At 42.2% G+C, this 13,556-nt stretch overlaps 2 protein-coding genes across 2 annotated transcripts; one reads left to right on the top strand and one right to left on the bottom strand.

Moving 5' to 3' along the window:
• Window positions 1-220: 220 nt before the first annotated feature.
• On the top strand, window positions 221-4,728 carry f2r (coagulation factor II (thrombin) receptor). Its single transcript, XM_052068418.1, has 2 exons — window positions 221-547; window positions 2,074-4,728. The coding sequence occupies exons 1-2, from the start codon at window positions 457-459 to the stop codon at window positions 3,273-3,275; spliced, it is 1,293 nt and encodes a 430-aa protein (XP_051924378.1). The 5' UTR covers window positions 221-456; the 3' UTR covers window positions 3,276-4,728.
• A 1,995-nt stretch (window positions 4,729-6,723) lies between these two features.
• LOC127602360 (uncharacterized) lies at window positions 6,724-11,008 on the bottom strand. The gene is made up of 6 exons (XM_052068421.1): window positions 10,832-11,008; window positions 8,423-8,565; window positions 8,277-8,344; window positions 7,277-7,405; window positions 7,094-7,189; window positions 6,724-7,012 (listed from the first exon to the last, which is right to left on the bottom strand). The coding sequence occupies exons 1-6, from the start codon at window positions 10,940-10,942 to the stop codon at window positions 6,942-6,944; spliced, it is 618 nt and encodes a 205-aa protein (XP_051924381.1). The 5' UTR covers window positions 10,943-11,008; the 3' UTR covers window positions 6,724-6,941.
• Between the last annotated feature and the right edge of the window lie 2,548 nt (window positions 11,009-13,556).

The following is a 13,556-nucleotide window of genomic DNA, read 5'->3' as shown; positions in this document are numbered from 1 at the left end:
GAGCTCACAATTCTACAGTTTTATCATTCAAGATAAGTTCTTAAACCTTGCCTCTAAAAAAAAAAAACTCAATGATGGGCTCACTTTTAAATGACACTCCAAGGTACACTATTCATTTCAGAATTAATGTAGTTTTGTGAATGTAGTTTGCTGTAGTGTAGAACTGCAATGTCACGTATTGCTAGCTGTGTCTGTATGTATGTATATATATATATATATGTATATATATATAATTGTATTTAATAGTAATATAAAAACAACCAGTACAGTTTGCATTTTAATGACAAGTGAAAAATTAATATACAACCACATCACATTGTGGTGGTGTTTATTGTGAGAGATTATTGGGGAGGAGTCAAAGGGGGTGTGCCAGCACCCCGACTGGACTATATTAAAACACACTCATCACATTTGAAGCACTCCTGGTTAACCGTACCAGTAATATTACATTCAAAAATGCTTCGAAGCAATCCACCCGCAGGTCACCCATCACTTTGGCTGTTGGTGGTGTTTTCACTTCAGAGCTCAGCACTCAGCATGCGCAATGGTAAGTTACATTTTTATTTTTAATTCCTGACAAAACAAAATGTACATGACTTGCTTCCTGCTATGGGTGGTTTATGGTATGTTTCATGCTATATTCTGTATATTGTGCCTTCTGTGAAATCTATCCACAATATTAGGTAGACCTGCCCAATGACATGGAATTGAAAAACTCTTAATTCTGTCTATGTTACAGATAATGTTGAGTTGCAAATATTTTGGTTCTCTGCTTTCATTTGGCTACAAAGGGAACAAAAGATTTTAGTATTATGCATTGCAGCAAAACACAAAATAAAACAATGTATTCAAGCAGGACTACAATTTGGTTTTGTAATCGACTCTTCAATTGACTGTTCGGAATTAAATTGCCGAACGCACTACTTGTTTGCAACCAGGAGAAGCGCTGTTAATTCCGTCAAATGGTTTGTGGTCAAAGGACGTGACCTTTTACTATTGGAATTTAGATTCACACACACCTTTGCGTTACATTTCCACTGGGCGTCAATGTTCTAATCAATATAACACGAGTATCACAATAGAAGTTGGGAAGGTTCAACCAGATCCTTTAATCCCATTAAAACAACACAGGAAGTCACTGGTGGAGTTGTATTGTTGTCTTCTAAAATCCCAGCTATTTTTATTTCTTGTACTTTTTTTCCACATGTCAGAATAAAGGAGTGTCTGAAAATGGCTGGCATTCTAAGCACTATAGGGTCCTGTTTTACTTTGGATTTTTAAAAGCAAACTTGGATGCTTACGTGTGTAAAATATACACTGTATTACACACCAGATTTGGCCCAAGGCATAACGAAACAAAGCACTTGCACAACGCCACATGACCGCTAGAGGGACACGAAGAGCACTGAACGTTCTCTTGAGAATGAAATATTGAGCAGGAAAAAAATAACCTAAACAAGTTACACGTTTATGTTGAGTGTTGAGATTTTCCCGAAACCTTTTGTGCACCTCACATAATTTTAAAACCTTTTAATTTAACGTTATATTTTTTATTTGGCTCCAGTCATCCCTTTTTGTACATTTTAACTTAATATATTTGTGGGATTGTATGTTTTGTTGCACATTGTTGTTGTTTGCCCTTCAAATTATTTTTTTCACTTTTTAAAACAATAATGATAACGCAAATTACAGGATTTACAGTAATTCCATACATTTTAGGTTCAAATAGAAGATGCACTGTCCAGAGTTGTACACATCCAGATATCAATACCATGGAATATAAAATGGACCTCTGAACTTTTGTCTTATATTCATCTTTTGATCTGAAGCAAATGTCTTCAATATACAACAAAAAACAAAGGAATTGACCTCGCCATTTGAATACTTTTGGAAGGGACTATTCATTGTCGAGTAGACTGGTTTCTTCTTTGTTAATTTTAGTTAGCCTTCATCCATATTCAGGATCCCATTTGAAATCTGAAAAGGCCAGCTTCATCGAGATATGTGAAAACTATCATCTGCACTGGAAACAAAAACCCTCAATGCATGTTCTGTTTTTTCTTGTCATTGAAGCCTCTGAGTTTTACCCACGGACCTTCTCTGGCTACGCTAAGGACTACATGGACCTGTCAATGTTTGACGGCTTGGGCGATGACACCGGTTCCGGCTCGGGTTCCCAGCCCGAACCCGTGAGACGACATCGCGTCTCGCATCATCATCCTCACAAGCACTACTTTGTCTCGGAGGAGGCCAAGCGGTTCCTACGTAGTTGCCTGGCCACCGCCTTCGTCCCGACGGTCTACACCTTCGTCTTCATCATCAGCGTGCCCCTCAACCTTGTTGCCACGGTGATGTTTGTGCACCCTATCCGTCCCAGAAAACCCGCCGTTATCTACATGCTGAACCTGGCATGTGCCGATCTGCTCTTTGGCCTGCTCCTCCCTTTCAAGATAGCCTACCATTACCATGGCAACAACTGGACCTACGGCCCGTTCATGTGCAGGGTCGTGACTGCAGCCTTCTACTGCAACATGTACTGCTCGGTCCTGCTCATGGCGTGCATCAGCATTGACCGCTTCCTCGCCGTGGTCTACCCCATGAACTCACTGACATGGCGCAGCCGTCAGACGGCATGGGCCGTGTGCGCCAGCATGTGGCTGCTGGCCCTCGCGGGAGTGGCGCCTCTCTTGGCCTCGGGTCAGACGGCATACTTGCCCCACCTGGACATCACGACCTGCCACGACGTGCAAGATTCACAGAGACTGCAATCCTACTATCGATACTTTTTTCCCATCTATTGCTCCGTTTTCTTCTTCGTCCCGCTCATTTTCACGGTGGCTTGCTACGTGTGCATCATCCGGGCCTTGGCGGCTTCCAATGTGGAGAACCGGTCCAAAAAGACACGGGCGGTGGTGATGGCTGTGGTCGTGCTGGTCGTGTTTGTGGTCTGCTTCACCCCCGCTAACGTTATCTTAATGGTCCACTACGTCGGGGTCAATCATAAGTCCAATGACACCTCCTATCGGGCCTACCTTCTTGCGATGTGCGCAGGGAGCCTCAGCTGCTGCCTGGACCCAGTCCTCTACTACTTTGGCTCATCTCACTGCAGGAAACGGGTCGTGGCGCTGTTCAAATGCTGGCTTCCTCATCAGATTCCTAGCAGCTCGCACACGCAGAGCACCAGAACCAGCGGGCGGAGCGACAGCAGCAAGCCGTGCAAATTAGAGGTTGTTCAAGGTGGGTCTGGGGGCCAGTACTCTAAGTTGGACATTTAAGTGCGCAACATTTAGGTCTTCGTCTGTCATTAGAAACTGTAATTTGTCATAAGATCTGTCTTATTGTACAGTTGGTGGATTACGTGGATTTGTTATTGTGTATCAGCTTTACATGTACAGTATATCAAACCTTCATTTTGTATCATAAACATAGCTCCCCTTGATCAGGCTTTGATACGAGATAAGATCACACATACACTTGTGTAATGTAATGTGATTTGACAAGAGTGACAGTATAATGAAGTCTGCACAGACACACACACACACACACACACACACACACATTTTATATATATATATATATATATATATATATATATATATATAACACTGGTCAACAGCAAATTTCCATCATAGATGGCTTTATGTATCCCTATACGTATTGTTGACACTGATTTCAAAAATGTTTTTTTTTCCTGCCATGTAAAATAAAATTAAATTCATAATTAGGTTTAAAAAGGCGGAGTACAACATCCATCCATTTTCTATACTTTTTTTTGGCTGGGAGGAATCACATGGCATTACTGCCCAAAAGTCAAGCATCCATTTTTATTTACCAAACATGTTTCTTTGGCCTATAAAGATGAATTAAGGTTTAATTATTGATAAGACTCTAAAGTTTGGGGCAAATTCATCTTTGAAGGTGTACCCAACGTCATGATGTTTTTTTGTTTTTCTTTCACTCATGCTACACATGATCTTGGAGGCTTTAATTAACAGAACTATGAATAGAGCATACATTCTGTCAGAGCAACTACTGTATAAGTTTTCAATGTTTCCTCTCATCTTGAAGTGTCTCACTATTTGGCCTGCTTGTCATCAGGACACAGCTCTGGAGTAGGAAGACAGATAAAGACAAAAGGAACGAAAGTCAACATGAATCATCTCCATCTTATTAAAAAAAAAACACTCACGAGTGATTCCATCATATTTATAGAAGTTCTCCGGGAAGTTCAGGCAGCTAATTTGTTTCTTGAACACTTCGACATCTTGGGGTTCAATTGCTCCGCTCCGTGCTGGGAAGGTTATTAAATTGCATTTTAAAAAGGCGCATTGACCTGCTACGTGAGAGAGAAAGAGGAATTGCTTACTGAACTGCAGGATGAACCGTCCAGTGACATCATGGTTTCGGAAGCTGCCTGTCCACAGGAGGCAGTCGGAGCATGTCCTCAGGATGTAACCTTTGTGGTCGGCTAGGTTTTCTTTGGAAAATGTGCACATTCTGGTCATGATGCGAGATTATTTATTGTACATACAGTACGATACGTATGTTTCTGTCACAACAAATAGAGTGTTAAGATATTTTGGGCTCATAAAGGATGCGCGAGCATTGTGACCTAATGAAAGAGGTGGATTCCAAAAAAAATTACAAATACAATACAATACAATACAACAAATTACAATAGAACAGTGGTTCTCAAACCACCTCAGTACTTATTTACACAGTGCTTTATTAACAACAACAAAAAGTACTTCATGATCCAAATCGAATGTATTGCAGATAAAAGTTACGTTAAAATTTGACCCAATTAAGTGTTTAGAAACAAACAGTGTGAATAGAATATACTTTAGAAGCTCCCAAGTCAAAGGCAGACTGTCCCGTAACAGTCGTTGACTTCCAATTATTATTAATTTTTTTTTTTACTTCTGCGTAACAAATTACAAAAAAAACAGATGTATTTACCAGATGCTTGAACTGGCAATGCTTTCTGTAATATTTGAACATTCCTAAACGATATACAGGATGTTTACCACACTATAATGTAACTAAAATCAAGTAAAGTAGAACACTTTCACCCATCTTGCAGTCCACTTACTGCGAAATGTGGCGACGCCTTCAACAACGGTTACGTTGACTTCCTCGAAAATGCAACGATTGCTGCGGGACAACAATCTCATTATCACTTGCAGTTTTTCAAAACCAGGTCTCGCAACTGCATCAAGCAACTTACAAGCTGTAATCGCCATATCGCAATGTCACAATGTTACTTTCCGATGTCTGGGACAAGTCGATCCAGGAGCTTTTCAAAGACGCCAACGCCTCGTGATATGGCAGGGGGTCACCAGCTCCCATCACATACACCCATTTACCAAATACCTGCAGTAAAAAATATACTATAGCACATGTATCAAACAAGGCCAGATCCGGCCCGCGAAAGCAAATCAAAGATGACAACTTCCACAATGCTTGCTAAAATCTGTACCAACATTTCAAATTTCCATATGTAATAAATGAGTGACATACTGAAAGCATGTTCTTGTTACCAAACCCCTAATTACAGTTACTTAAACAATAATTGAATAAAATGTTATTCTGGACTTCTTTATATCGTTTCAGTCATAACGGCCCTCCATGGGAAACGGTAATTATAATGTCACCCACGATAAAAATGAGTTTGCCACCCATGTACTATCGCATTAGGTTTAAAATCAGGTTTCAAAAGTTGGAATGATAATAATCCTCACAGAAATAGAAATAATTATAGAAAAAAAATGTTGAACTCAAAATATCAAGGCAAAAGCTTCAATCCCATTTTAAATTGGGGGATTCAACGAAATTATTTAAAGTTTTGCTGTTGTGAAAATTGGATTAAGTGTTTACAGAACAATTGTTCTTTTTATTTTTCATAAAAACAACTTGCTTGCTTTGTTGCGCAAACACGATTACCATAAATGTCAGTGATTTATATTTTAACCCTTACGGGGACAGTGATCACTAAAGCGGACAGCGGATCACGTTACCAGGTTACAGCTTAGCATTAAAGTTTTTTTTTACAACTTAAATGATAGTTTTAGACCAAATAAATACTTGTTTTATTTCTTTTTTATTTTTTGCAGTGTAGTAAGAATTGATGCTATTCTTATAAGAATACAGTACTTGAATACAAAGGCTTAATTTACCAGTTGCGGGTCTCCCGGCAAGAAAGGTTGGACCAGGTCTCCGCAGTCCGGTGCGGAAGCCCCACAAAGTGTAGCGAGAGCGAACAAAAAATGAAAAACAGGCCAATTCATGGTCTCACTGCCTTACTGCAACTGTGTCACTGCCCAACACTGATTTCTCTCTGGACTCTCAAAAAGTTAAAAAAAATCAAATGGGGTGGAAACTTGTAGCGTAAGAAGGAAAGAAAGGACGTGTTCTACACACACAAAGGACCAAGGAGCGCTGTGTATAATCACGCGGAGACGTGCTTTCACCAAACGCTGAATGACCATTTCAAAGGTCCTCTGTCGGCCTTGAATGGGCTCTGGGCGAAGTGCCACGACTCGTCTTTCTGTTGTGTAATGGAGGTTGTTTTTCCCGCAAAGGATTTGTGTTGGGGCGACAACGTGGCCTTGATGGTGCAAAGTTACCAAGCAACGTTTTTTTTTTGTCGAAGTTTCTTGTAAAGAACAGTGTGTCATCTTTTTTTTTTTATGCAGAGGCTTTTGAGAAAGAACCGCACAGAGAGGAATTGCATTTGTTTATTTCAACGACAATTAAACAATGTTCTCTACCGTAATAAGGATGCAGGGATCATTTATTACCCCCCCCCCCCCAAAAAAAAGAATCGACACAAAGCTATCAAGTTTTACATGTCTACAAGGTTATTCCACTTCACAAAGTCACATGCGAACATTTAGTTTGTTCAGTACGACATATTTGTTTGACGGTTCATGTGCGACATTTTATTTTGCAGAACCAGTAGGCTCTTCTCCTTCACTGGTTGCACCGGTCTTCCTGTCATCCGGACAGAGATCTGAAACGAGACAGACCGAGCTATGACACATGAGAGTTACTCAGACGAGAGATGACATAAATGTAAAACAAACAAACGCACCTGAGTCCAAAAAGTAGAATTCTGGGGGGAAATTCAGACACACGGCCTGTTTCTTGAAGGTCTCCAATTCGGATGGCTCCAGTTTACCAGTTCGGGCTTTGAAAGGCATCAAGAGAAATACAGCTTTAGGGGTTGATTCTTTTCTGCAGTAATAAGCGATGACACATTTGAAGAAAGACATACTAAAGAGGAACAGGTATCGTCCCTTTGATTCGCCATCGGGGAGGAGGGTGGTGTCTTCGGACAGGAGGCAGTCGGAGCAGGTTGCGTAATATTTGCCCTCATGATAGGAAGTATGGTTATTGATGTTGACTGTGCGGACATGGGGGGGAAAAAATAGCATCCCACATCAGCTCCCACATGGAAATAAAACGATAGGTATTTCCGAATGTTTCACAAACATATATAAACATACATCTTGTAGAGTATTTGGACACATTTATGTAATAGTATACAGTATAGTAAAGTATAAGAGCAGATATAAAAAAATCTACACACCCCTGTTCTCATGCCAGGTTTTTGTTCCATTAAAAAAAATGAGACCAAGATCAATTACCTGAAAGCTTTTTTCCACCAGTATTGCAACTTGTACCTCATTGAAATTCTTTTTTTCTTTTTTGTTTCCGAGTACAAGTAAAAATAAACATCTGTGACTATGTGGGTGCACAGGTGTGCACACCCGCTTCTTCAGAATGAACACAAAACATTCAAATTCATGTTAAATGAGAATCATGACACATTTGCCGCCATTTGAAGTGCCTCTGTTAGACCACGATCAATTCCAGCTCTTCTAGGAGGCTTTTATTGACTTTTTTTTTTCTTTTGTGTGAGCACTGACTGTTACTTTGAACTGCTCATATCATATTTTACCACAATTCTTTTTTTTTTTAATGATCAAGTGAATACAAACTCGAACATTTTGGCCTCAATTCCAAATGGTAAGAAACTATGTTTGAGTGAGATGAAGCGCCTCACATTGCGCTTTTGCCACAATCTTGTGGCCTCAAACATTCTTTGTAGTGCAGGTGTCAATTGCTTCGATCTCTAGTGTTCATTCTAAAGGCAATAAATAAATAAATAAATAAATTGCAGTGCGCATAATTGAATGACTTCAAATACTTCTGGATGCAACACGAAATGAACAAGAGATGATTCATTCAAGTAGATATGAGATGATGCCTACAGGTAGCGTGACTGGTCATTCCGGAGACGGTGACATCAGCTGACCCCTGAAGGCATTTATTTTCATTTCTGTAAGATCAAAGGGGAAACAGGAATCAGAGTTGATCCGTTTGGAAGCAAATGTTGCAGCGAGTGGAGTGTGCTTACAGACGGTCAGCCCAGTAGAGGGAGATGCTCCCACTCTTGGAGGATGGTGACAATTCGATCCACGAGCTGTTGGCTGCCACCAGGTCACTCTTCAGGCCTGGTTTGTCCCATGAGCTCACATGGAGAATCCATTTCCCGAAGATCTGAAACAGACCACAGACTGAGCCAAGTGATTTTTTTAAATGCATATTGTAAAACAACATTCCGAGGTGTGAAGAAAGTTATACAAAAATCGGAACCACGTCATTATCAATGGCAAAAATTTGAGGTTGATCTTTACAAAATCTCCATCATCCATCAGCAGCCAGGGCAACCATTTTTCAGTCCATCATTTTTTTCAAGCCAAACCAGATTGTCATCGTCAGTTCCTCATGTTATTTTTACCGTACTTCCATCATCGCTTCTCTGTAAATTTCACCATTCTGGTAGTCCGTCAATTGTCAGTACACCCACTCCCTTAAAAAAAAACCAAACAAGCAACAAAACCAAACAAAACAACAACAAAAACATGTCATCGTCCAACAGGTGATCCAATGTGATAAAAATTGTAAATGGAGTATGGAAAATATTAGCTTCTATAAATACAACTTTCCACACACATATAAAATATTTAACATTCACTTATCTGCTAATGTATTGAACTGGCGGCTGCCTGCAGCTGTTTCAACTCCTGGAATGCCAAAAAGTGTGAATTTACACTAAATCGTAAAATGGCCAACTTTCATCAGAATCGTGTGACCAAGGGTAAAATCCAATCCAAATATCTTGCATCATCTAGGTTTTTGCTTCATCCTCTTTTTCTTTTTGTTCTTTTACTTCTTCTTCTTAAATAGGAATAATTTTAGCAAGATTAAAGAGAAAGTTTTATATGCAAGTGAATAGAGATACATAAAATATTACATTCAAAGATTTTTTTTTTGTCATACAGTGCAGTGATGTCATCTGGTCCCGCCTCCTTAGACATCACGATCCCCATAGAGATCCTACTGAAAACAAGAAGACCCACTCTAACCCACATATATCGTCAATGCAATCCTCTCAAAGAAAAATGGCAGTCCGTCAGCGATGGAATGAGAGGTCTGTTTGTACTTGACCTGGTTGGTGACGTATACATTGGTGGAAGAAACCCCACTTTAGTCAATATTTAGATCGTAGTTTCCCTTAATCGTCAACAAAACAGGTGTCCGTCAGTAACCGACTGACGGACCTTCCGTCAGTACTCACGAAATTCACACCTCTGGAAAAATTAAGTACCGGTAATGTAAAATGGGACAGTGAAACTGCCAAAGCTAAATAAATCTCCCAAAAGCAATATGGCGGCCAAAATGCGAATCCTCCCATCTGACAGAGGTGTTATATCCTGGTCCAGAAAGTAAACCCTGCCATCGTTTGTCTTTAGCCACAGGTGCTGCTACTTGATTGATCTTGATTGAACAAATAAAATTTGCAATTCGGTCATAGTTTTCTCAATAAAATATTGCCCACAACTTAAAATCATCATCATAAGATAAGATAAGATAAGATATCCTTTATTTGTCCCACAATGGGGAAATTTCATGTGTAACATCACACAAGATGTCAACTAAGGAGCATCTTATAAATTAAGTTCATGCATTGTTTCCATTCAAAATGTCTTGCTCCTGTTCCAATATATCTTTAAAGGGTGAGTAGTTTAACTTTCTTTTTGTTTTATTTATTTTTTCATGACAGTGAAATTTTTTTACTCTTGCATAACAGTAATGCCAAAATGTTACTGATAAATTGCAGTTGATATTTGATAATGGGGACAATTTGAGCCAGCAGCAATTTAATTCAACATGTATTGCATTGTATTAATTCACTTTACATTATTTCCACTGGGAAAATTATTTTTCAAGTCAACCAGCATCTCAGAACTCCTTGTGTTTGACTTTTTGGGTGCCACTCCAGAGATGATTAAAGCAAAAGCATCACTCATTAGCCACTGGAATAGTGCGTTTATTACAGGAACGTCATATGGTTTAACTACAAACACAATGAAAACAAAGTTAGCTTTCTATCAGGCACGCGTTGAAATAAGATTTTAATTTTAATATGACATGATTACTTATATAATCATGATATAGCAGTAAAATTAACTCTTTCATGTACCCTGTAACATGATAACATGATAAGATGTCCACGGTAGGAACTGCTACCCCTGAGAGGGTTAACATTGATTTAGTTCTTTTAAAGTAACTCATTCAATTTTGAAGGCGTACCTAATGTCGTGGCTGGTAATTATTTCCTGTCAAGAGAGTGTATTTGAAATGAAGACAAATAACCGAAGGCCTTACCATCCGTGAAAACCTTTATAATAATAACAAACACAAATGCAATGAAAGACCACCGGACACATTATTCCGGTTTTGAGCACGCTCAAATACTCACAGGGCTGTGAGTGTCCAGCTGCAGAGGTTTAACAAGCTCCTCGCAGTCAGGTTCAGACGCAGCACACAGGGAGGTGAAGGCAAGCAGAACGGCCAGCAACTGGTCAGACATGGCTCAAGATGTGAGGTCACCACAGAGTGCGAGGCTCTTATGGAGGCTGCCTGCAAGTTGCCTCTCAGGGATATGTTGTATAACAGTGGACTGGAACACACACACACACAAACAGCCACACACACCCACGATCACCCCTCACATTTGATGGCCAGTGGCCAAGAGTCTCTTGTGTCCTATTCATCCTGTTGTGTAACAGCCGACTGACAGTGTATGAATAGGAAAGCTGCTTGCAACAAGCACACTAAGATGTGTTGTGAAACAGTGAGCATTTTGGGACCCCTGATGGGCCCCAGGCTAGAATCCATGCAGCATAAAAAAACACCACCAACAACAACAAAAAAGAAAACAAAAACAAGGTGACGGATAAGATATTTTATTTATAACTGGCATGTTTGAATCACAAATAACTTTTTTTGAAAACTTTTTTTCATACTCATTTTGTTTTTGTGTGTGTACTCATCAAGTCCAAGTGTCATCATGACATCTCATCATGTTGGTTCCCTTTGCTTAGGTTGGCTGTCTCTCTTCTTTCTGGCGTCTGCATCTGATTTAAGTTCCAAAGGGCTTTTTGAACCTACGGAGGACTGAAAATGTGTATTTTACATGTATCCATATTTTTACAGAGGTGGGCGGTAAAGGAAGTACAGATACTCAAGTCAATTTTCTTTTTAGGTATGTTCACGTTATACATATGACTACTTATATTTTGACTGCCTTTTACTTTTACTTCCTAAATTTCATCCATCCATCCATCCATCTTCTACCGCTTATCCGGGGCCGGGTCGCGGGGGCAACAGCTTTAGCAGGGAAGCCCAGACTTCCCTCTCCCTAGCTACTTCTTCCAGCTCTCCCCGGGGGATCCCGAGGCGTTCCCAGGCCAGCTGGGTGACATAGTCTCTCCAGCGTGTCCTGGGTCTTCCTCGGGGTCTCCTCCCGGTGGGACATGCCCGGAACACCTCACCAGGGAGGCGTTCAGGAGGCATCCGAATCAGATGCCCAAGCCACCTCATCTGGCTCCTCTCGATGTGGAGGAGAAGCGGCTCGACTCGGAGCCCCTCCCGGATGACCGAGCTTCTCACCTTATCTCTAAGGGAGAGCCCGGACACCCTGCGGAGAAAACTCATTTCGGCCGCTTGTATCCGGGATCTCGTTCTTTCGGTCACGACCCATAGCTCGTGACCATAAATGAGGGTTGGAACGTAGATCGACCGGTAAATTGAGAGCTTCGCCCTTTGGCTCAGCTCCTTCTTCACCACGACAGACCGATACAACGTCCGCATCACAGCAGACGCTGCACCGATCCGCCTGTCGATCTCTCGCTCCCTTCTGCCCTCACTCGTGAACAAGACCCCAAGATACTTAAACTCCTCCACTTGGGGCAAGATCTCCCCCCCCCGACCTGGAGGGGGCACTCCACCCTTTTCCGACTGAGGACCATGGTTTCAGATTTGGAGGTGCTGATTTTCATCCCAACCGCTTCACACTCGGCTGCGAAACGCTCCAGTGAGAGTTGGAGAGCCCTGTTTGAAGGAGCCAACAGCACCACATCATCTGCAAAAAGCAGGGATGCAATACTGAGGCCACCAAAACGGACCCCCTCAACGCTTTGGCTGCGCCTAGAGATTCTGTCCATGAAGGTTATGAACAGAATCGGTGACAAAGGGCAGCCTTGGCGGAGTCCTACCCTCACTGGAAACGATTCCGACTTACTGCCGGCAATGCGGACCAAACTCTGACATCGGTGGTATAGTGACCGAACAGCCCGTATCAGGGGGTTCGGTACTCCATACCCACGAAGCACCCCCCACAGAACTCCCCGAGGGACACGGTCAAACGCCTTCTCCAAGTCCACAAAACACATGTAGACTGGTTGGGCGAATTCCCACATACCCTCGAGAACCCTGCTAAGGGTGTAGAGCTGGTCCACTGTTCCACGGCCGGGACGAAAACCACACTGCTCCTCCTCAATCTGAGGCTCGACTTCCTGACGGACCCTCCTCTCCAGCACCCCTGAATAGACCTTAACAGGGAGGCTGAGGAGTGTGATCCCTCTGTAGTTGGAACACACCCTCCGGTCCCCCTTTTTAAAAAGAGGGACTACCACCCCGGTCTGCCAATCCAGAGGCACTCTCCCCGTTGACCACGCGAGGTTGCAGAGGCGTGTCAACCAGGACAGCCCCACAACATCCAGAACCTTGAGGAACTCTGGGCGGATCTCATCCACCCCTGGGGCCTTGCCACCGAGGAGCTTTTTAACCACATCGGTGACTTCAACCACAGAGATAGGAGAGCCCACCTCAGAGTTCCCAGGCTCTGCTTCCTCCAAGGAAGGCATGTTGGTGGAGTTGAGGAGGTCTTCGAAGTACTCTGCCCACCGGTTCACAACGTCCCGAGTCGAAGTCAGCAGCGCCCCATCCCCACTGTACACAGTGTTCGTGGTGCACTGCTTCCCCCTCCTGAGACGTCGGATGGTGGACCAGAATTTCCTCGAAGCCGTCCGGAAGTCGGCTTCCATGGCCTCACCGAACTCTTCCCATGCTCGGGTTTTTGCCTCGGCGACCACCGAAGCTGCGTTCCGCTTGGCCAGTCGGTACCCGTCAGCTGCCTCTGG

Source organism: Hippocampus zosterae, chromosome 6 (assembly GCF_025434085.1).
Source record: "Hippocampus zosterae strain Florida chromosome 6, ASM2543408v3, whole genome shotgun sequence".
NCBI lineage: Eukaryota > Metazoa > Chordata > Actinopteri > Syngnathiformes > Syngnathidae > Hippocampus > Hippocampus zosterae.
The sequence above is the reverse complement of the archived record's forward strand: the minus strand, read 5'-3'. Positions and strand labels throughout refer to the sequence as shown.

Coding starts and splice junctions, on each gene's coding strand:
- f2r (XM_052068418.1), top strand. CDS start 457: ATGCTTCGAAGCAATCCACCCGCAGGTCACCCATCACTTTGGCTGTTG. Junction 548..2,073: donor AGCACTCAGCATGCGCAATG/GTAAGTTACATT, acceptor TTGTCATTGAAG/CCTCTGAGTTTTACCCACGG.
- LOC127602360 (XM_052068421.1), bottom strand. CDS start 10,942: ATGTCTGACCAGTTGCTGGCCGTTCTGCTTGCCTTCACCTCCCTGTGT. Junction 8,566..10,831: donor AGCTGGACACTCACAGCCCT/GTGAGTATTTGA, acceptor GGTCTGTTTCAG/ATCTTCGGGAAATGGATTCT. Junction 7,013..7,093: donor ATTCTACTTTTTGGACTCAG/GTGCGTTTGTTT, acceptor GTCTCGTTTCAG/ATCTCTGTCCGGATGACAGG.